At 37.0% G+C, this 21,304-nt stretch overlaps 1 protein-coding gene and 1 non-coding gene across 2 annotated transcripts; one reads left to right on the top strand and one right to left on the bottom strand.

Moving 5' to 3' along the window:
* Window positions 1-2,588: 2,588 nt before the first annotated feature.
* On the top strand, window positions 2,589-8,393 carry LOC140148058 (uncharacterized). Its single transcript, XM_072169911.1, has 5 exons — window positions 2,589-2,830; window positions 6,263-6,325; window positions 6,688-6,735; window positions 7,606-7,754; window positions 8,186-8,393. The coding sequence occupies exons 2-5, from the start codon at window positions 6,277-6,279 to the stop codon at window positions 8,312-8,314; spliced, it is 375 nt and encodes a 124-aa protein (XP_072026012.1). The 5' UTR covers window positions 2,589-2,830; window positions 6,263-6,276; the 3' UTR covers window positions 8,315-8,393.
* An 8,904-nt stretch (window positions 8,394-17,297) lies between these two features.
* On the bottom strand, window positions 17,298-17,369 carry Trnav-gac (transfer RNA valine (anticodon GAC)). Its single transcript has one exon. It is a non-coding gene; the product is annotated as a tRNA-Val (tRNA).
* Window positions 17,370-21,304: the final 3,935 nt, after the last annotated feature.

Below are 21,304 nucleotides of genomic sequence, written 5' to 3'. Positions count from 1 at the left end.
CTCATAGAGCACACTATCCCTGCTATGTATGGAATAAGGTTCGTCCCCCCCCAGAACATTCTTTTGTTTTTTATTACAAAATAGTAATGTCGCTCGTAGTCTCGCGTTGTATTCAAACATGTTTCGTCCGTTAGAAATAACTTTATTAACTAGATATAGCTGTGGTCTAAGACCACAAACACAGCCGTGTTGTGACCTCTTAATGACCTTTGACTCCAAAATATATGAAAACTCCATAGACATTGGCTAATGTCAATGCAATGTGTGCATGTGGCATCACTTTGCCATGTTATTTGTGGCAGAAGGGCCATTTTGAAGGTTTTTCGTCTCTGTGCTGTTTTTCTTGGCTGATAAATTTAAGGTATTTCAAGTTTAAAATAAGTTATTTCGTTTTATACCGGAAGTGACCCCTTAATGACCTTTGACCCCAAATAAAAATACCACATATACATTGGGTAAACACAATTCATGTGTGAACATACCATCACCCTCCTATGTTTTGCTTGGCTGATAAAAATTGTTTGAAGGTATTTCGTTTTATACCGGAAGTGACCCTTTAATGACTTTTGACCCAAAATAAAAAATACCACATGTACATTTGATAAACACAATTCATGTGTGAACATACCATCACTTGTACATAGAATTATATACGTAAGAATTTCTTAAATTTGAGAGGGCGCGCAAACTTTATGACGTCATAGCGACTTAACTTTGGTACCACTTGATGAAAAAGACCCGCAACTTTATACAAATAGTATATTACAGTAATCCTACGTAGTTCGTGTTTGCTTAGTAGGACAAGGGATAAAGCCATTTACCATGTTTACAAAGAGACAGAGTATTATAACTCATATTGCGTTCGATTTAGTACAGAGCGTTATTTGGTGAATTTTGAGTTAGCATCCAATTTTCCTACATTAGTGGAACTAATGTTTTTGGCATCCTTAGACATGAAAAGATAAAAATAGAATTGGTTCCATTTTATTCTTTCTGTGTCCCCTATACTTCCCACGAGGGGTCGAAGGTCATGATGGGGCCAAAAGTTAATATCTGTTCTATCATGCTGTGATATACCTCAAATTGTTTCTCTCATTGCAAGGAATAAAAAGTCGATTGTCATAGTGCACTATAAGGTGCTTAGTTCAGGGGTTATAGAGTAATTAAGGTCAAATTTCTCATGCACAGAAGCCAAATTTTCAAAATGCCTCGATTCAATCGAAATTTGTCTTAAATTACTCCTCACGGCAAACCAAATAGGAAAATAATTTATTTGAGAAGTTTATAACCTCAGAATCGGATGAAATTATGGGTCAAATGTTATGCTTGTACATATTTCTATTGGAATTTGGCTGCATGAACTCTGAAGGGGGACATGGCAATACAAAAATGCACTTAAATTGTGAATTAAGTATATGTTTGAGATTTCTTATGTTAAGGGGAGTAATTTGAGAGCAGTTTAGATGAAATCGTACCATTTTTTAATTTTGACCTTTGTGTATGAAAGTTTTGACATTTGACCTATACGACCTTATAACTCCATATATAGAAAAATATGACAATTATTTTTTATTCCGTGTGATAATAGGTACAATTTAGGATACATTAAAACATGATGGGACTATTTTTAAGTTTTGCCCCACTGTGACCTTCGACCCCTCGTGGGAAGAACAGGAGGCATAGAAAAAAATGGAACTCAATCACATTTTTATCATTTCTGATTTAAGGATGCAAAAAAACATTGATTCCACCACTAATGTAGGAATATAAAATCCCAAATCCATAGCGCCCTAATTCGCCATACCACCCCAAACACTGCACCTATTCGCCGTAGAAGTGACGTCATAATCGGATTAAAAATTATGGCCCCTGGGATCTTACATATTGAACCCTTCCCCTAAGTGTGTGTATTTTATTATATGTGATGCGATCAAGCAAAATCAGTCGGAACTCGGAAATATTGATTTTGAGATATAGCCAGACAAAGGGCATATTTCCTTTTGTTTCCTATTGTTGTGGAAAATCTTTAATTGTTCATATCTTTGGAACTGGTTGTTCAATTTCAATGGGGTTTTCTGTCAAATGCAGATTTGTAAATGCTTTTTACTATCTTATAAGAAACTGAAAATTTAATATTTCCGAGTTCCGATTGATTTTGCTTGATCGCATCACATATGAGCACACACATCGCTAACTCAGGCTCCACCCATACCAGCCTAAAATTAATATTGAAATAACGGTGTACTAAGCCATCGTCGACCCACTGCAGGGTGATGGCCTCTCCCAATCAATGAAGCGCAACATTATAACCATAGTAACCATGGTAACTAATATAAACATTGGATAGACGATATGTAGATGTCGATATAATGTCTCAGACTTTGCTATTAATCAATAGCTTTAATTAGATAGCAAACTAAATGTGTTTTCTTTTATTACGCCTAAGATGTTTCATGTGCTGGCAAGGGTTGCCATCATTCTAAATTCAGCCTGAATCGAGTACAATTCACCAAAAAGTTGCCAAATGTTCATATATGATAGTAAACTAACAAAAAACCGGGAGCCAATGTAGAAACGTCTCCCAATGTTTTTGTTAATCATTGGTTTTGTGGGACAAGAACAGGTGAAAAGTGGCTGGACATTTTTTTAAGTCGCCCAATTGGGCTACCAAATCGCGAGTTTGGTAACACAGGCACTGACTAATGACTTTAGTAACATATTTTCATGTTCATTTGGAATTTCACCTGCGTCTGACGCGTCACGAAGAAACAGTTTGCATGGAATATTTTGAATTTTTGAAACACCACACTTCGCTTTTTTGAAGGCATTCGTGAGTAGACTTATTTTGTTTTTTGTTTAGGCTGTTAAACATCATAGCCTGATATGAATTTGAATAGAAATCTCTCCTACATGATAACTGCAGAAATCATGCATAAAATAAAATAAAACTATTGAGCTCGGCCAATGAACATCGTTTTGTTTGGTTGTGTGTGTGAGTGGGGAGGGTGGATTGGTGGGTTTGGTGTGTATGTATGTGAGTGGGGGTGTGGGGTAGAGGGGTGTTATATGTGGTGGTGTGGATGTGGGGGGGGGGTCCGTGTTAACCATATATCATATGTGCGTACGTTGTAAGAGTAGGAGCGATCCCTACACTTGTAAGCCACATGTGGGCTTGAAAAATACCTATCTTGAATATGCTGAATTAAAAATATATTCGTATGATGAAGCCATGTTGTAAAAATTAGTAGTTGTAGCCATCGGGGATCTTTAAACATTGGTAGCGCCACGCAGACTCAGCATTCCGACCATATATGGAAAGGGTTGGCTACAAAAACGATTGTTTCCCAACCTCAAGTGTTCCCTTCATCCAATCAGAATTTTTTTTTTATATCGAACGAAAGCTAACACTTCCCCCAAAAAAACACTTTTTCTCATTATGTCAACGCAATTCAATGTTATAAGCAAGACGAATGTGGTAAATCTGTTGAAAACTACCTATCCAAACACATTTTTGACCAAAAGTGTTCCTTACAATAATTTTCAAATTTTATATCATTAAATGAAAGAGCGCACTTATATTGTCCATTAGCCTCATTAGAATGAGCAATGACCAATTATCTTTAAATTGCAAATCCTGTTACAAATTGATATGTTCCTCTATACCTATAATTATAAACGAGTAGGTGTCAAGTAAATTTTAGGACCCATTAATATACCAACTTGTACAAAAAGCACAATTTGGAGCATTCATCTTTGCTACGCCCGGCAATCACAGAAAATTAGTATATGAGGGGAATTTCTATACCAAATACCAGACTTGTAGCTCGCAATCCGTTTCAAACACAGAGTAGGTTTCATCCTTTAGTGTAGAGATCACACCACTAAATCGGGTCCAAGCCTATCTGACTGAAGAAATAAGAACTAGTGTTCAATTCGCTGAAATGAAGGCTGATATGCCAATTTTTGGTGATGGTTGTGCTCTGTGGATGTTTTTCTAATCATCTGAGCATAAAAAGGATGAAAAATACTACAATTCTGAAATGTTATGAAGGTTTATGGTTCCATGGAACAACTGATGTCACAACATAGAGGCGCTGAACTGTAGTGTTTGGTATGGTTTACATCATGTTCGATGTACCACTGCGAAAAATCGAGCCGCTCAACTGCCAAAAAAAATGCTGCTTCTAGAGTAGACTATATCATAAATTTGGTGTTTTGAATGAACGATGACGTTATAACCATGAGAAAATGACGATTTCGTGGGTACCTTTTAACACATAAAAGAATATGAACTTGATTTAGTGGTGTGATCCCTGTACGTGCCGATGATGTTTAGATATTAAAATCTTTGTCGTGTAAGGCACCACGTCCAATTTGGTCCTAGAACTATCGGTGCCCCATCAGGTACCGATGACTCTTTCTATCGTACCCTGGTAATAAATTGTATCAAGCATAATAATTAGCATTTACATAGTGTCAGTGTTACTATTTTTCATTTAAAACAGTGTTATGTAAAAGCACAAATAAGAACTAGATGTTAATTACAGCCGTGATTTGACCCTTAATAGCTCTTAATGACCTTTGACCCCAAAAGAGACATTTTGGAGTGACCTTTGACCTCAAATATGTGTATGATTCATAGACACTTGGTAATAGCAATGCATGTGTGCAAGTTGCGTCACCGTCCTACGTAATTTGTGGGAGAAGAACCATTTTGAAGGTATTTCGTTTTACACCTGAAGTGACCCATTAATGACTTTTGACCCCAAATCTGTGTACCTTTTTAACCACAGGTGCAAGTGGTATCACCGCCCTACGTCATGTTTGGGAGATGATGCATTTTTAGTTGAAATGACGTTTTTGGCCCCTATGACTCCTGCGTGACCTTTGACACTACGAGATTCATGTGACATGGGCATAGTCAGTGATGGTTGTGACCAAGTCAGGTTATTATTATGTCTTGATGAGTCCAAGTGTGTGAAAATATTGGATCCAAAACCTAATAATGATAAAATTGGATGCTTTATGCTCAATATTTATTGGTCTCGCTGTGAGTTTTAAAATATTGGACTCGACTACGTCTCGTCCAATCTTTTCAAACTCATAGCTCGACCAATAAATATGGACTCAATCGATCCAATTTTATATCAAAATCGGTGTAAGCATGTGCGTGCTAGAGCAAATGTAAAGGTCGACAGATGAAGAAAGAAGAAAGAACCTGTAAGAAAAAATACACAGCCGCGACTAACACGGCTGTGTAAGTAACTAGACAAAGCTGTGATCGAAGACCACAAACACAACCGAGGTGTGACCCCTATGACCCGTGCATAGATATTGGCTAATATTAATGCATGTGTGCAGGTAGCATCACTCTGTTATGTTATTTGTGGCAGAAGAGGTATTTTGAAGGTTTTTCGTCTCGGACCGAAAGTGACCCCTTAACGAGCTTTGACCCCAAATAAAAACAATACCACGTGTTATATTGGGTGACATCAATTCATGTGTGAATATACTGTCACTGTGCTAGGTTTTCTTGGCTGATAGATTTTTATGAAGGTATTTGGCTTTATACCCGAAGTGACCCCTTAATGACCTTTGACCTCAACTATGTGTATGATTCATAGACACTGCGTAATAGCAATACACGTGTGCAAGTTGCATCACCGTCCTACGTAATTTGTTGGAGCAGTAGCATTTTGAAGGTATTTCGTTTTATGCAGGAAGTAACCCCTTAATGACATTTGACCCCGAATAACAAATACCGCATTATGTAAACATAATTGATGTGTGAACATAACATAACTCTCCTATGTTTTTCTTAGCTAATACAACTTTTTGAAGGTTTTTGGTTTTACACCGGAAGTAACCCCTTAATGACCTTTGACCTCAAATTTGTGTATGATTTACAGAGAGTTGGTGATAACTATGCATGTGTGCAAGTGGCATTACTGTCTTACGTAATTTGTGGAAGTAGCATTTTGAGTTGAAATCCCGTTTTTGACCCCTACCCCTGTAACGCTTACGTATAAACCTTCGACCCCATGGTTGTAACCTAGTTTGGTCAACATCGGTGTAAGCATGTGAGTGCTAGAGCAAAAGTTAAAGGTCGGCAGAAGAACGAAGAAGAAGATCCTGTAAAAAACACACAACCGTGCCTTGGGTGTGTAAGAAGATCCTGTAAGTAGAGCCGTTACTGTGTAACGACTGCGCAAGTAAGAGGTTCTATTAATTTGAAATTAATGTCATTTGTTACATTTTATAGCAGCAACAATAACCATGAAGTCCGTAGTTTTCGCTCTTGCTGCCATAGGCCTAGTTTCAATGGGTAAGTAATGCATGAGATTAAGAGGAAATTTTTAATGCAACTTGAGTGATCATGAACAGGCGTAGAAATCCGGTAAACCCCAAAGATGTTATGTATGGGTCATTCTCTGTCAAATGATGCAAACAGTGTTCCAAGTGTTTGAGTGACAATATCTCTGTGCAATAATTATGAGCCCCCAGGGTGTAAAATTTACGGCAGGGATAGACGGCAGGGATTACCCGCGTAATATTATATATTTGGAAGAACATTGAGATAACACAAAGTTTTATTTTATTATGTCCCGGTATCTAATATACATATATATACGTGCGCTGTGCCATTTTCGTAAGCCTTTTTAGAGTGTTTTATTTTCTTTCCAACAGGATCTATGAGTATGAAGACAACACAATCTCCGAGTGATGAAAAAATGGGTAAGTAATGCATGAGATTAAGGGGAAAATTTTAATGCAACTTGATCATGAGCAGGCGTAGAAATCCGGTAACCCCAAAGATATTATATATGGGTCATTCTCTGTCAAATGCTGCAAACAGTGTTACAGGTACTTGAGTGACAAAATCTCCAAAACAATTACAGGCTGTGCAATAATTATGAACCCCAGGGAGTAAAATTTACAGACGGACCACCTTTGCACATGCCAATTTTTAAAGATTCCAATTTTCAAACCTTAAAATGTACACATGTGAGTGGACGCGGCGAATCAGCCGTAAAATCGGCAAATTGTATTCCGAGTTAAAGTGTAAAATGTATGCGAAGGTCGCATTCATAGGTGTATCAATTTGTTGCGACAAGTATCTTATCAAACGCTGTTTAAATGAATCAATAATACTACTGCTGAAGAGGATAATAAGCTTCTACCTATTTCTATAGAATAGATAACAAAGCATTGTATTTTGTCTAGGTACGTATAATCAACAATGAACAATGAGAGGATATTTCTGAACCTCGTTGACTTGGGGATGATTTGAAATGACCGCCAATTATGACTGTTGGATATTTATTACCAGAAATGTAGAAAAGAGACACATGTAGAACCGATAAAAAATACAATTTTGTCGAAGGAACAGAGTTCAACAAATCATAACCCCGCTTTTGGATATCGTTTGAGGTCAAATGATATACCATTTTTTAAAGCTTATGGTATATATTTTCTAAACACGAAATAAAACAAAATTGACCGGGCCGACATTACGGCTGATTCGCCGCGTCCAGTCACATATATTGCGGCGAGCACGTGCCATTTTCCTAAGCCTTTTAGAGCGTTTTAATTTCTTTCCAACAGGAACAACAAATGATCCAACAACAGAATCTCAGACTACGAGTGATACAGAAAAAGAGTGTTTCAAGTGCGCTCACTCAATGTTCAGTGAAAAAAATTGTTCTAAAGTAACAGATGATGTGCCAAAAGTCAGCTGTGAGGGCCAATGTTACGTAAGTACACACATGACATAGCCAAGGGCGGATCTAAATGGATTCAAATCTTCAACCTGTAACGAAGGTTTTTAATTTTCTGACAAATTTTTGAAACACTTCTGACTCCCATGGGATACACCCCTCGTGCTCCCCCTCTCCCAGAAGTAGAACAGGAAATGACTAAAACATTTTGATAGAAGTATGCATTTCATACTTAAATTCTTTAAATTTAGCACGATATGTTAGATGGCACGATATGGTAGAATAGCATGTTTTTAAAAATTTTAGGATGGGAACCAAGTTTATGACCATGATTATATTCAAATAACAAATTGCCTAAACCATTTTAAAAACATATCGATTTGTAAGTTGCGCATGGACCCAATGATTTTATATGTTAAATTTCGTCAAATTGATGACTTTCTTAATGTCTATCTTTTCAACCTTAGATAACAAAAGCTTCAGACGAAAATATCCAACGAGGATGTACCGATTCCACAAATGTGGACTGTGATCAGGTTCATATCGAGTGCTGTGATACAAATTTATGCAATAGCGGGGCCATTGTGTCGGGATGACGGCCATCATGACAAGCCTGGTGTCCGTTGTTGCTGTTATCTTCTTAATTTAACTTCCATCCATGCGCGTATTTTTTTGTGGGGGCTTTGGGGGCGCCAGCCCCCCGGGGTAAAAGTCGGGGGCGGCAAAAAAGAAGGGGCGGCGGAAGATAAAGGGGCGGCAAAAAGAGTACTAAAAGAAAAAAGGGCGGGACTTAAAGGGGCATTTCGTGATCCACAGCCTCATCCCCCCACTTTTCCCAAAAAAAAGTTGAGATTTTTACACCACTGGATACCTCTGGCTACATAATGTTTATGTACCAAATATTTCTTGCAGATTAATTCGTTTTACAAAAATATCGCCAAATTTGAATTTCCGTTCTGGTGCACCAGAACGAAATTACAACACATTGTCTATGGAGCAGTGTAATACACATAATCATGCATAACTCGCAAACGCAAAATCGGAATCAACTGAAATTTTGGAAATAAGCTTTTTGCGTGGATATCTACTAAAAAATGTCATAAAAAGAGGATGCTAGGATCACGAAATCCTCCTTTAAGGGGCGGCAAGAATAAATATGAATGAAAAAGGGCGAACAATTTGTGAAAATTAATGAAAGTACCTTTTTGACTGTCAACAGGGCACCTGCTCTAATCTGTGTGGGTATTAGGGGGGTGTAACACCTTGGTGAAAATTAGCCCTGATACCTGGCTGCGACAGTTCCCAGACTGGATGCAATATAGGTGGACAATGTATTTTGAAAGTTGCAGGCAAAAAGGGCCCATTTGGTGTTAGGTTGCATGAGGATTATATCTGCTTGGGTAAATAATGTGGTTTGCATATATATAGCTGTATATAATATACACTAACCATCATTTCTATTGTTTCTAGGCTATTTACTACTTGAATAATAAGCCTTTTCTTCCTTAGATCCAATTCACAGGGTCTTGGATATTGGTCGCAGGGTAGGTGGTATTAAAAACAAATATACTTTTACACTGATCAGTTTAGCTTCAAAAGAGCAAAAACAAATTTTGCTTGTACCATAAACTTATTCTGTCACCAAAAGGTGCTGGATTCACTATATTTCAAGAATTTTTTTCCAACCACATTCCCCCCCCCCCCCCCCATGTCAAAAAGAAATCTACGCCACTGCTCACCAGTCCTTCCAGTCAAAAGTTCCTCAATGAACTAAAGATGACACTTTCACAGATATCATTCACCTGTGTAAATGCTTAAGCACGTACACGGAATGTCTTTTAGGAAATTGACGTAGCTTGGCAATATCTTGACACCGTAAGGAGTCTAAATTCTGGGGTCAGTGTTGCTTCGTTTTTTAGTACAAAAAATGCCGAACAATGCACGGAAACAGCTTATTCCGTAGAATCAGATTAAAATTAGAAATTTGCTTGTGTGTTAGACATGAAGAGAAATATTTCTAGTCAATCGTTTGTGCAAACTTCTATACTTGCTTTCGTTCCATTGCATATGTCTTCCGCTTAAGGTTTTATGATCAAAATGTTTCGCTGTTTTTCATGTTTTAAGAAATTAGGTACTAGTTTATTCAAGCAGATTTTATAATACACCAAAAGTCTCTCTAAAGTAGAAATATAAGAGCGATAAGATTTTGATGCTTCGAATAATTTCAATGATACAAGCAGCTTGTGTAAAGTTGTTAAACTTGTGGTCCGATATTGGAAACCAGCAGACACCGTCATACTAAAACACTCGTGTTTACACCAAACGACTTCAGCTAATCGTAGAGCATTTCTTTGCGCTCATTGTATTAATTAAAATGTTAATCCACCTCCTGAACCCGGGAAGTCAAATTTGCGAGGGCGCGCGCAGTTTATCACGTCATAGCGATCTTACGTACTTGTTTGCACTTAGTTTGGTATCACTGGCTAAAAAAGACCAATAGATTTATACAGCGGTTGTTTGATGGCATGTAAAACTGAGTCATTTTTAAGCAAAGTTGAACAATGATGGCGCTATTTATATAAAATCATGTTTGCATCTTTACAAGGGGTAGACACTTGTAAAATGATATTAGATCATTAGCAAACAGACCAACAAATGACAGGGAATTTTCATTTCTATCATGAAATGTAAGATATAACTCATGTTATTTGCCTAATTTAAATTTGAAATGTATGTAAATAACGTCATCAATTTGTACATAAATGTACAGTTTATAGAATTGAACATTATGATATTGTTTTATTAGAAAAAAAATAAACGATCACATCAGACACTGCAACAATGTCCCGACGGCTAGTAAGCTCAGCTATTTTTGTTCTTGAACTCATAACGTTCCATCTTATCAATGCAATATAGATGAGATAATTCAATAATTGATGCTTCAATGATTACATTTGACGCTAGGTGAAGAAATTAACCTTATTAGTCATATTTATAACACCATATTGTGTGACACATTACTTGTTGTATTGAATAGGTTTAAAACAACACTAAAGCAAAATGCGTGAACGCATCATGATGAAGGGCGTGAAGGTCGGTATTTATTCTCAGAATTGCTACTATAAACCTACTTCATACATAGAGAAGGTTCATTAATTTCACCTGTCAATCAAAGACGGTTTATTAGTTGTGATGATTTAAATTTCAGAACGCAGTGAAAAACAGCGTACCCTGTGGTTACTGTTGCAAACATGCAAACCGTCTCCGAAGTTATGTTTTAGTAAAAGAAAACTTTATTTGCTGGAGGCAACATGTCAACAATCCCTAGAAAAGTTGCTTTTTCCCTTGTTTTGACATCGTCCGCCGACGCCATGTTCTGCGATTCCTTTTTTCCGATGGAGTCAGGAGAATTATATTATAGTTCGCAGTATGTGTTACCGCCATTAAATTCAAAAATTGAATAAGTCTCTCGTTCCGTCCCTCAATAAAACCGGATGAAATTATCTTAATTCCTCATTATTGTCTGGTCTTTAACATGTTAAAATACAGACTACAAGTTATTTTTATACAGCAGATGCATCACTACCAGCCTGTTTATATTGTAATGTACACCTAAAAATGGACAACGTGTCCTGCAACAGGTTTCGCAAATTAACCACGGCATTTATTTAAAAGCCAAATGCTTCCCTATGTTTCAAACACGGGTCCTTCCAGCCAGGAGCTTTACTTTCTAATATTATTTTACAAGAATTATCAACAACTTTATACCAAGCTGCACGTATCATTGAAAGCGTTCAGAGCACCAACGTCTTTATCACTATTGTTCAGGCTACTTCAGAGACACTTTTGGTATGATATACAGTTTGCTTGAGTATCAAAGTTTTACAAAAAGCAATCACGTGTCATTTTACCGCGGCAGAAAATATTTTAATCACAGAAGACATTATATGCAATAGAACGAACATGGAAGTTTGCACGAGCAAAAATCCGTGGGGAGGTTCTCAATTTTGATGTGCGGGTGGGACAAATTTGACGAAATTTTCATGAAATTGAGGGCCATCAATAAACCAAAATGGCTGAAAATGCACCTCGAGATTGAAAACGGCGTCAGATGTTGCCAAGTTACGTCGATTTCCTGAAATACATTCCTTGTATGTGCTTAAGCACAGGTGAATGATATCCGAGAAAGTGTCATCTTAAGTTCATTGATGAGGCATCGGCCTCCGGTTTAAAAAGAAATCCCTTTAAAAAGGGATGCGTCTGGTCCAGAGAGGAGATTGAGTGCGTTTTGGACATGGAAACCGACTTGAAGAATCAAATACTAGTATAATTATGTATTCTAATGGCATTTTATTGGTAGACATATAAAAATGATTTTAGTCGGTGGTAACTAAATATAAAAGTGATAAGAAAGTTTTGATATCTTGACAATTATTGTTTTTTATTGTTGATGGTATTAGCGATACAAGATGTTTTGAAGTATGTCTGAACAATTACGAAAAATACTTTACTGAAATGTGCAGAGAGCAAAATGTAACAAATATGGGGTCATTGGGTGAGAGCATGATTTTTTGCATTCGGTGAGAGCAAAATGTAAAAAATATGGGGTCATTGGGTGAGAACATGACCTTTTTTAAATGGAATCTTTGCGAAACAGCGCCTCAGAAACCTCGAAAATCGAATTTCTAGTTCTAAATGGCTTCAAATTTCTTCTTTTTTTCAAAATAAGTAACAAAATCAATGATAAATGAAAGTTGCTATTCAAGTTGAACTTGTAAGGGTCTTTGGGTGACAGATCAAATGGAAAAATAAGGGGTCTTCGGGTGACAGAGCATGTGTTCGTAAAAAAATAAGGGGTCTTTGGGTGACATCGACGCTGAAAAGGGGGTCTTAACAGCCCTACATACGCGTCACCTACAAAGTGGGAGTGCCTTTGGGTATTATATATTGTAATTTTATATTTTAGCATGCTTCTTTCTTTTATGAATGGACATGCGATTACAATCTTGTGATAATACCACAAAATTAATATATAAAGTAAATGTATCTCCACACAATTAGATGACCATAATAAAAAAAAATCAAACAAGGCAGCCCTTTGAGCTTTATTGCTTACGATGTTATGCAGACAATTGAATAATGAATAAACATGAAAACTAAAAAACTAAACTTAAACCTTAATTTGAATTGTCTGGAAAGCAATAGCTGCCTATTATGGCAACGCTTTATCACCACTCTTTTTTCAGTTAGCAACCTGGACAACAGATTCTTTTGTTTAGCAAGGCTCACTCAGTCATTTAATGTGGCAATACAAACGATCGAATTTGGTGTTGAAACGAGCTAAATTTTGAGTTACACCTTTTCAATGTAAAATTAATTTTCTCGGCCAAATGAAATGCAATCATTTTTATTTTTTCAGTAAATGTCAGGTCAAATTGTAGTGCTTGATACTTTTTTTTTCAAATCCTAGTGTTAAACTTAGGCGTGAAATTCAGTCATTTCGTGTAAGATTTTCGATTTTGATAGGCTTAAACTCTGCCCGCGAGCCTTTTCTTGGATCAACCTTTAGCTTTTCAAAGTAATATAGTTCGCTAATGAAGGATTTTTCCCAACTTTCTAACGCACATCACCGTGAGCGATATATCATAGTTTTGTCAGAATTTACGTTTTGATTTCACCATTTTTTCACCGGCTGAAATTTTTTCAAAATCAACGCGTGAAATATAAGGCTAATAATACTAGCATTGTGGATCGATATCCCTGGGTTTAATAGGAATACCGGCATGATACAGTGTTGCCAGAACTTCAATATAGCAACGAAATTCCCAGGCCCAATAGCGCTCCTATACTGATCATGTTTATAGCACGAAGTGGATATTTCATCATCACGTGAGTGATTCGGACCAATGTGTTGAAATTTGCTTCTCCTCAAAACAACTTTGCCCGAAGGCTTACATGCAATTGGGCAATATTTTAAACAAAACTTTCTTTTACAAAACATTATATTACGCTGTATGTTTTATGATCAACAAACTGTTTGGAACACACTTCCAAAGAAATAACCTTCGTAACGCCCCGGCGTAACGCCCCAGACTTTCGTTATTTAAACGCCAGAAATATATTGTCCTTATAAGAACCATCAGAGATTGTGGCTTATAAGAACCGTTCATTATCATTGTTAACTTAAACAGGTTTTTGTTTTTAAACATCTTTATAAATTGATTGTTTTTATGTTTGTTTGTAAATTTCGTGCTTTACGCGCTTTGAGTTCCTCATCAGAGATTGTGCCTTATAAGAACCATTCATTTTCATTGTTAACTTAAACAGGTTTTTGTTTTTAAACAAAAACCTGTTCAAGCAATTATTTAAATTGCTTGCCTAAAAACAGAATAACTTGGATGTTAATACTTGACGTAGTGTTTCAATTGTCATGAAGGTGACTGGGTATGGTGCCTTTTGTTTGTGTTTGTTTGAAACTGCTTTTGGAAACCCACTGAAAGTCATAGGCCCTAATGAAGCAGCCAAAACAATACCAGGTTAAACATGGAAGTTTATAAAAACTTATTAAATAACCTTAAGGAAAAAAAAACATTTGTGGCAACAATAAGCCTTGCATTGAAAGTCATGGTTAAAGTGTGTTGATTACCACACCAAAGTTTCCCTACATACACCCCCACTACCCACCTCACACACCTCTGCACCCACCCCACCCTATAGGCCTACATGTACATGATATTACATAATAATATAGCCTATAGCATAGCTATACATTTAGGTATAGCGCTTAATTATGACAAATATGGTTAGGCCTATATATAGGCCTACATGTCAAATTAAAAACAAACCCGAACACTGATGAATCTCTACAGAAACCCGAACACAAGTCTGAAGGGTGTAATGAAAATGGCAACCCGCGATGGGGGGGGGGGGGGGTGGCGGTGGGTAGGTCATACAAAATTCACATGGAGATATGAGGGACAGAAGATTAAAATCCCCTATAATAACACGCTAATTTTTCTAGGTTTGGACCGTGGATTTTCATGAACCTCAAGCGTGCGTCTCTTAATACGGACTAACCTAGGTAAACAAACACACAGACAGACAAAATGGTTTTCATAATCATGGAATCCATATAAATTGAAATTGCAGGCTATCACGGGAGCAAATTTTTAAAATTCACCTCATTTACCAGAAAACCCAATTGGGGATTTGGGCTACCAAATCGCTAGTCGGGCAATCTTCATGATCTTTGCTTTTCAATGGAAAATTGCCCTGGATGACAACAATGAAAATATCGACTATTTCTGCTGGTTGCGCACGAGATAAAAGCACCGAGTTTGACATTTTCAGAGCATGGAGGGAAAAAGGGTAAAATAAAAACGGAAATTCTGACAAAACTATAGACCCACACGATGTGCTTTACAGAGGTGGGAAATATCTTTCTTTAGCAAACTATATTAGTTTGAGACGCTAAAAAATCAATTCCGTAAAAAGCTCGCAGGCGAACTCAAGGCCTATAAAAATCAAAAATATCACACTAAAACTAAAGATACAATTTGATGCTTACTTTTAACACCAGGATTTTTAAAAAATGTATAAAAAAGCACCAAGTTTTTAACTGAAATTACTGAAAAAAAAAAAATATTTAGTCGTTTGCATTAATCTATCTTTACCTTGAAATCACTACCATTTGTGATAAATGTAAATTATAAGTATTGATGTTCTTCTTTATCTTAACTCTTATTTGATTTAGGGTGTATTGTCTGGATGTCGATACTCATAAAAGTGATGCTTGATCAACCACCACTTTTAGACAATAAGAAACATGAAAACAACATTTGTTTGGATCCATTGAAACCTATTTTAAGGACACTCACCCTTTTATAATGTTGCTGTTTCTCATGTGCACCCCGATCAATACCCATATCATTTTCGATTTGATATCAGGTCATTATTTGAGAGGCCGGTCGACTGCATATCCGTCAGTACACGCTTTTCAATACGGAATAAATGCTAACCTCATCGTGACATCATCCAAGCAGCAAAGTTCATTTCCCATTGAAAAAGCGTGTATTGACGGATATGCAGTTGACCGTTCTGTTGAATTAAGTTGTCCAGTTGTGGTGACGAGTTCTCGTCATATGGTCTTGCAGACTAATAGTAAATACCAAATAGCAATTGGGCGAATTGGTTATTAGACCAAATGATCATAACTTTTACCGGGGACTTTTATTGAGTCTAAATGGTTAAAAATAGAGAGGGTGGCCTATCTGCTGTGTCCTAGCATGCCTAGCAGGAGTCTAAATGGTTATTAGAAAATATTAGACCAAGTTGTTATTAGACTATATGAGAGTTACACGTTATGGTCATTGGACCAAATGATATTAGACCAAGTGAATATTAGACTAAATGGTTATTAGACTACGTGGCTACTAGCCTTCTTGATAATATATCAAATGTTGTTAGACCGTGTGTTGATTAGATGCAATGGCATTAAACCGTATCACAATAAACCTAGAACTGAATACGTAGTATTGGTTTTCTGGCATGAATTCATGAATTGACCACAAAATCGGCTCCCGGGAATCGGCTAGTGTTATCAGACTTATCCACTGGCCCCAGCTGGTAGTCGTTTTACTGTTTTCTACATACGAGTACAAGCTCTTACACTACTCAACCAAATTAAAAGATCAGAATCCCGAGATCAGAATCTAAGAAGCCAGATTTGTATTCTGTTTTCTCATCCCCTATGATGTTGTATATTACAGTGCCATAGGACTTCAGTGCTCACACCGGTACAAGTATTCGGCTGCCTGAAAATTATATTTCACTTTTCAATTTACAACACTGTTTGAAAAATGCTAATGTATATTAGTCTGATCCGTTAGAAATTTGAGTAGCGTATTTATTTACAGATTACAGATGTGAAGCCATGGTACCAAGTCTGTGCTTGATTTGCCTAAAAACTAAGGAGGTGTGCTTTACTAATCTATCGCTGAGGATAGAAATTCCAGTCACTTAAAAGGTGATGGTGATGTCTGACTATGCTATACCGTTTATGCAGTCACATTTTACTGTATTTTTCGCTCGGGTTTTTAACGCTGTATGTCCATAATATTAAGTTTTTATGTGCTGTTTGTTACGTTGCTGTAAATCTTGACAGAGCATATAAACAGAGGAAGAGGCTTACGCATCATACACTGGAACATGGACACATTCAAACATTACAACTAGCGCACGAGATCAAATTAATGATGCTTAATCGTTATTCTTAACAACACATTACATACCTGTGTACGAGATCAATTAATGATGCTTACCCGCCAGCCTAATATAATCATACAAACAGAGGAAGAGGCTTACGCATCATACACTGGAACATGGAAACATTCAAACATTCAAACATTACAACTAGCGCACGAGATCAAATTAATGATGCTTAATCGTTATTCTTAATATATCAATATACAGGGGAAAGAAGAATTACGCATCGCACACTAGCATATTTAAACATGAATTTACAAATGGAAACATAACATGCATAGGCAGATATACCAGAGAAAAAACTCTGGACATACCTGCCTGTGTGGGGACTTGAACCCCAGACCTCTCGCTTGTCGGGCGAGCGCTCTACCACTGAGCTACACAGACTGTCCCTGATAAACAGGACTCAAGTCTGGTACTTATGGATATGAGCAGTCAAGGATGAACATTACAAACAACACATTACATACCAGTGTACGAGATCAATTAATGATGCTTACCCGCCAGCCTAATATAATCATACAAACAGAGGAAGAGGCTTACGCATCATACACTGGAACATGGAAACATTCAAACATTACAACTAGCGCACGAGATCAAATTAATGATGCTTAATCGTTATTCTTAGTATATTAATATACAGGGGAAAGAAGAATTACGCATCGCACACTAGCACATTTAAACATGAATTTACAAATGGAAACATAACATGCATAGGCAGATATACCAGAGAAAAAACTCTGGACAAACCTGCCTGTGCGGGGACTTGAACCCCAGACCTCTCGCTTGTCGGGCGAGCGCTCTACCACTGAGCTACACAGACTGTCCCTGATAAACAGGACTCAAGTCTGGTACTTATGGATATGAGCAGTCAAGGGTGAACAGTACAAACAACACATTACATACCAGTGTACGAGATCAATTAATGATGCTTACCCGCCAGCCTAATATAATCATACAAACAGAGGAAGAGGCTTACGCATCATACACTGGAACATGGAAACATTCAAACATTACAACTAGCGCACGAGATCAAATTAATGATGCTTAATCGTTATTCTTAATATATCAATATACAGGGGAAAGAAGAATTACGCATCGCACACTAGCACATTTAAACATAACTCAATATGCCGTATATTGCGTTCAAATTGTCATTGATATTGATATCAAACTTATTTAGTTGTAACTAGCAGATCGCCCGTCTTTCGCGGTTCGTAAATGCATAGAGTTTGGACTTGAAATCTTTGCACGTTGTGGCCAATGAAATTGCTGAAGACACGAGGGGAGAAATCCGCTCCCGTTAAGAATAAAAGTCCCCCGTACATTTGTACAATGACTTTAAATATGTGACTAAAATAAGACAACTGTAAAATCTCCTCCCTGTAGACTAACAGTAGGCCTATTCTACTGCAGGACAACATTGACCGTAGCAATGACCTCCTCCACTGGTAGGAGTACACAGTAAAACAAATTTGCCCTGTTGGACTACTTTTATCCTCATACTTGTAGGACAACACAGTAAAAAAGAGAAAAAAACTCCTCCGGCCCCCTATACGATTACATGTTAATGCATGTCCCCCAGTAGCAGTAGGACTTCATTAAATAACATCTCCCCTGGTAGGACTACACATTACTACAACAACAAAAAGACTCCTAATAGGGTCTATGAATAAACATTGAATCACCCCTATCATTGTCATCATTATGTAAATAAGATAACATCCACTATAATAAGCTCAAGATGTTGGCCAGCCATGATTGAATAAACAATACTGATTACCAGTGAGCTCCTGTGTATAATGATATGAGTGACCGGATATCAGACAAAAAAATTAACCCGCAAGTCTAAATACTGCAACCTTATTGGAGGTGATTAGTCCGAAAGGCCCTTTCAGTGCTTTTCGTAACTCATTAACTTAAGTTGATCCCCTTAACGTAAACAAAAACAAAATTTGACGTTTTATTGAACTGCGCACAACCTTGTTCTTCGCATCACAAAAGTCCGTTTTCCGAAATAATGTAAACCGTAAAAGTTTTTAGCCTCACCAATTCGTCAGTTTCAGTAATTTATAATAGATATTTTTTAAACATTTTCTAAAGTCTTTCATAATAAGTGTGCGTGTCACAACTTTTCATCATTATGGATGACGGTCAATAAACTCAAGCTAAATATGGACAAAACAGAATTTCTGATAATTGGCTCATCACACCATCTCAAAAATCTGCCTCCTCTCCAGCTGCAGGTCGACAACACAACAGTTAAACCAGTTGCTAATGTTCGCAATCTTGGGATATATTTTGATCAGACTATGTCTATGGACAAACAAGTTGCTGAACTCTGTCGCAGACTCAATTATCAGATTCACAATATTGCTCGCATCCGCAGATACCTGGACTCTGAAACCTGCCACCATATCATTAGATCTCTTGTCACATCTCGCATGGACTACGGTAACTCATTGTTAACTGGTATTAAAGAAACTCATCTGCACAAACTCCAACGCATTCAGAATAAAGCCGCTCGTATAATTTATGGACTTAGACGTCGTGAACACATAACACCTTACCTCCACACCCTGCATTGGCTTCCGGTCAGACAGAGGATCAATTTCAAACTCTTGGTTCTCATTTACCAAAGTATCCATCATGAGGCTCCTGTTTATTTGTACAATGATATATGTCTCCACTCATCCACTGTTACCAATACTCGCATACTAAGATCTGCAATGGACACAACTCGACTGCACATCCCAAAGACATCCAAAACAATTGGTGATCAGGCCTTCTATGTCGCTGGTCCACGCACCTGGAACACACTGCCCATATCCATCCGGGAAGCACCAACCACCAACACTTTCAAAACATTGTTAAAATCATATTTGTATCCTTATTAATTGTTTTTGCATTGCTCATTTTGTTTCATCTTGCTTGTTTGAGGTTCGCTCTTTTTGTTATGCGCCTAGATCTTATTGAATAGGCGCCTTATAAATCTCATTTGTATGTATGTATGTATGTATTATCATGCTAATGGCTTTGATAGCAAATAAAAACAATCAAATCGAATATAAACAAGGTAAAAAGGTTACTGATGACGCCTAAAAGACGTTGTATCCAATCGCTACATGTTGATTGCAAAATAAAAGCATTTACAAGTCATTTTAGAACATAGACCATAATGAAACATCAAATATTATTAGGGGGAGACAATAGTCTCAGGGTCAATTTTAGAAATAATTGGAAAATGGTAAGACACTTTGTAAAGCCTAATTAATTGTAGAAGAATATAAGGCGATTATGAGGGGTTTTCATTGATTGGAACAATTTCTCAATTTTGGGACAATTGGATTAATTTCCTCTAAACGATATGATATATAGTTTTAAAAGCTATTGAATATCAGGTTTAAGAACCATTTGTTTAAACAAATGCAATATTACCTACAATCTTGGAAAAAAGTACTTGGAACGCTTGGCACACTCTGTCGTAAATTCCGTGTAGAATTTCGTATGATCATGGAAATGACGTATATTGAGCTATGGAACAAACATGACTTCTACAACAATGATTTACCCTTCCCCCCTCCCTATCAATCAATTTTTGACACATTAGGAACCCGCTGCAGACATTGTAATTTCTCAACATTGCATGGGGGAAAGGGGTGACAGTTTTCTGTTATTTACACGCAAGCGTTCCAAGACTTATTTCCAAGATTGTAGTTGTGTGTCACCATAACCATTTATTTCTTGGACGCATCACACCAGCATGGGCATTGCACAAATACCAGCTAAATGTCTACAGCCTTCTTCTCCCTATAAGGGAGGAGAAATACCCCTAATAGTTTTACAACCATCATATAATTCACTGAATGACATGCGGGATGACTAAATAACCTACCACTTTACTCGAGGTTTTATTTTTAATTGTCATGACAGGGAAAACAATTTGGGACAATCAGAGCATTCGTTGTAACCAAAATTTAACTTTTTACGTTTATGCGCGTATCTTGGAAGGATTATACTCTCCCGACGAAATGTTTTTCCGCACCCCGTATAACCACAGAAAATGTTAAATTGTAATGATACTACAAATGGAAAACGTATCAAACCTAACTGTCACTAAAATATAAACCCTTTAATCAATAATAGTCATAATTGCAGGAACCTGGAACCATCATTTATTATTTTAAAAAAATAGAGAAAGAAAAACCATCCTTATTTTTCGGTAAATTACACAGTAAAATTCCATTGCAAAAAGTGGCGGCGCTGTTTAATGAGGATCATTATGACGTCAATACCAAAAGGTTATCATGATCGACTTGCAG

This window comes from Amphiura filiformis, chromosome 1 (assembly GCF_039555335.1).
Source record: "Amphiura filiformis chromosome 1, Afil_fr2py, whole genome shotgun sequence".
In the NCBI taxonomy this organism is placed as follows: Eukaryota; Metazoa; Echinodermata; class Ophiuroidea; order Amphilepidida; family Amphiuridae; genus Amphiura; species Amphiura filiformis.
Note: the sequence above shows the minus strand (reverse complement) of the source record. Positions and strands in the feature narration are given on the sequence as shown.

Excerpts from the sequence above, each read along its gene's own strand:
- LOC140148058 (XM_072169911.1), top strand. The coding sequence starts at position 6,277 with ATGAAGTCCGTAGTTTTCGCTCTTGCTGCCATAGGCCTAGTTTCAATG. Across the intron at positions 6,736-7,605 it reads TCCGAGTGATGAAAAAATGG|GAACAACAAATGATCCAACA; the intron begins GTAAGTAATGCA and ends TCTTTCCAACAG. Across the intron at positions 7,755-8,185 it reads GCTGTGAGGGCCAATGTTAC|ATAACAAAAGCTTCAGACGA; the intron begins GTAAGTACACAC and ends TTTCAACCTTAG.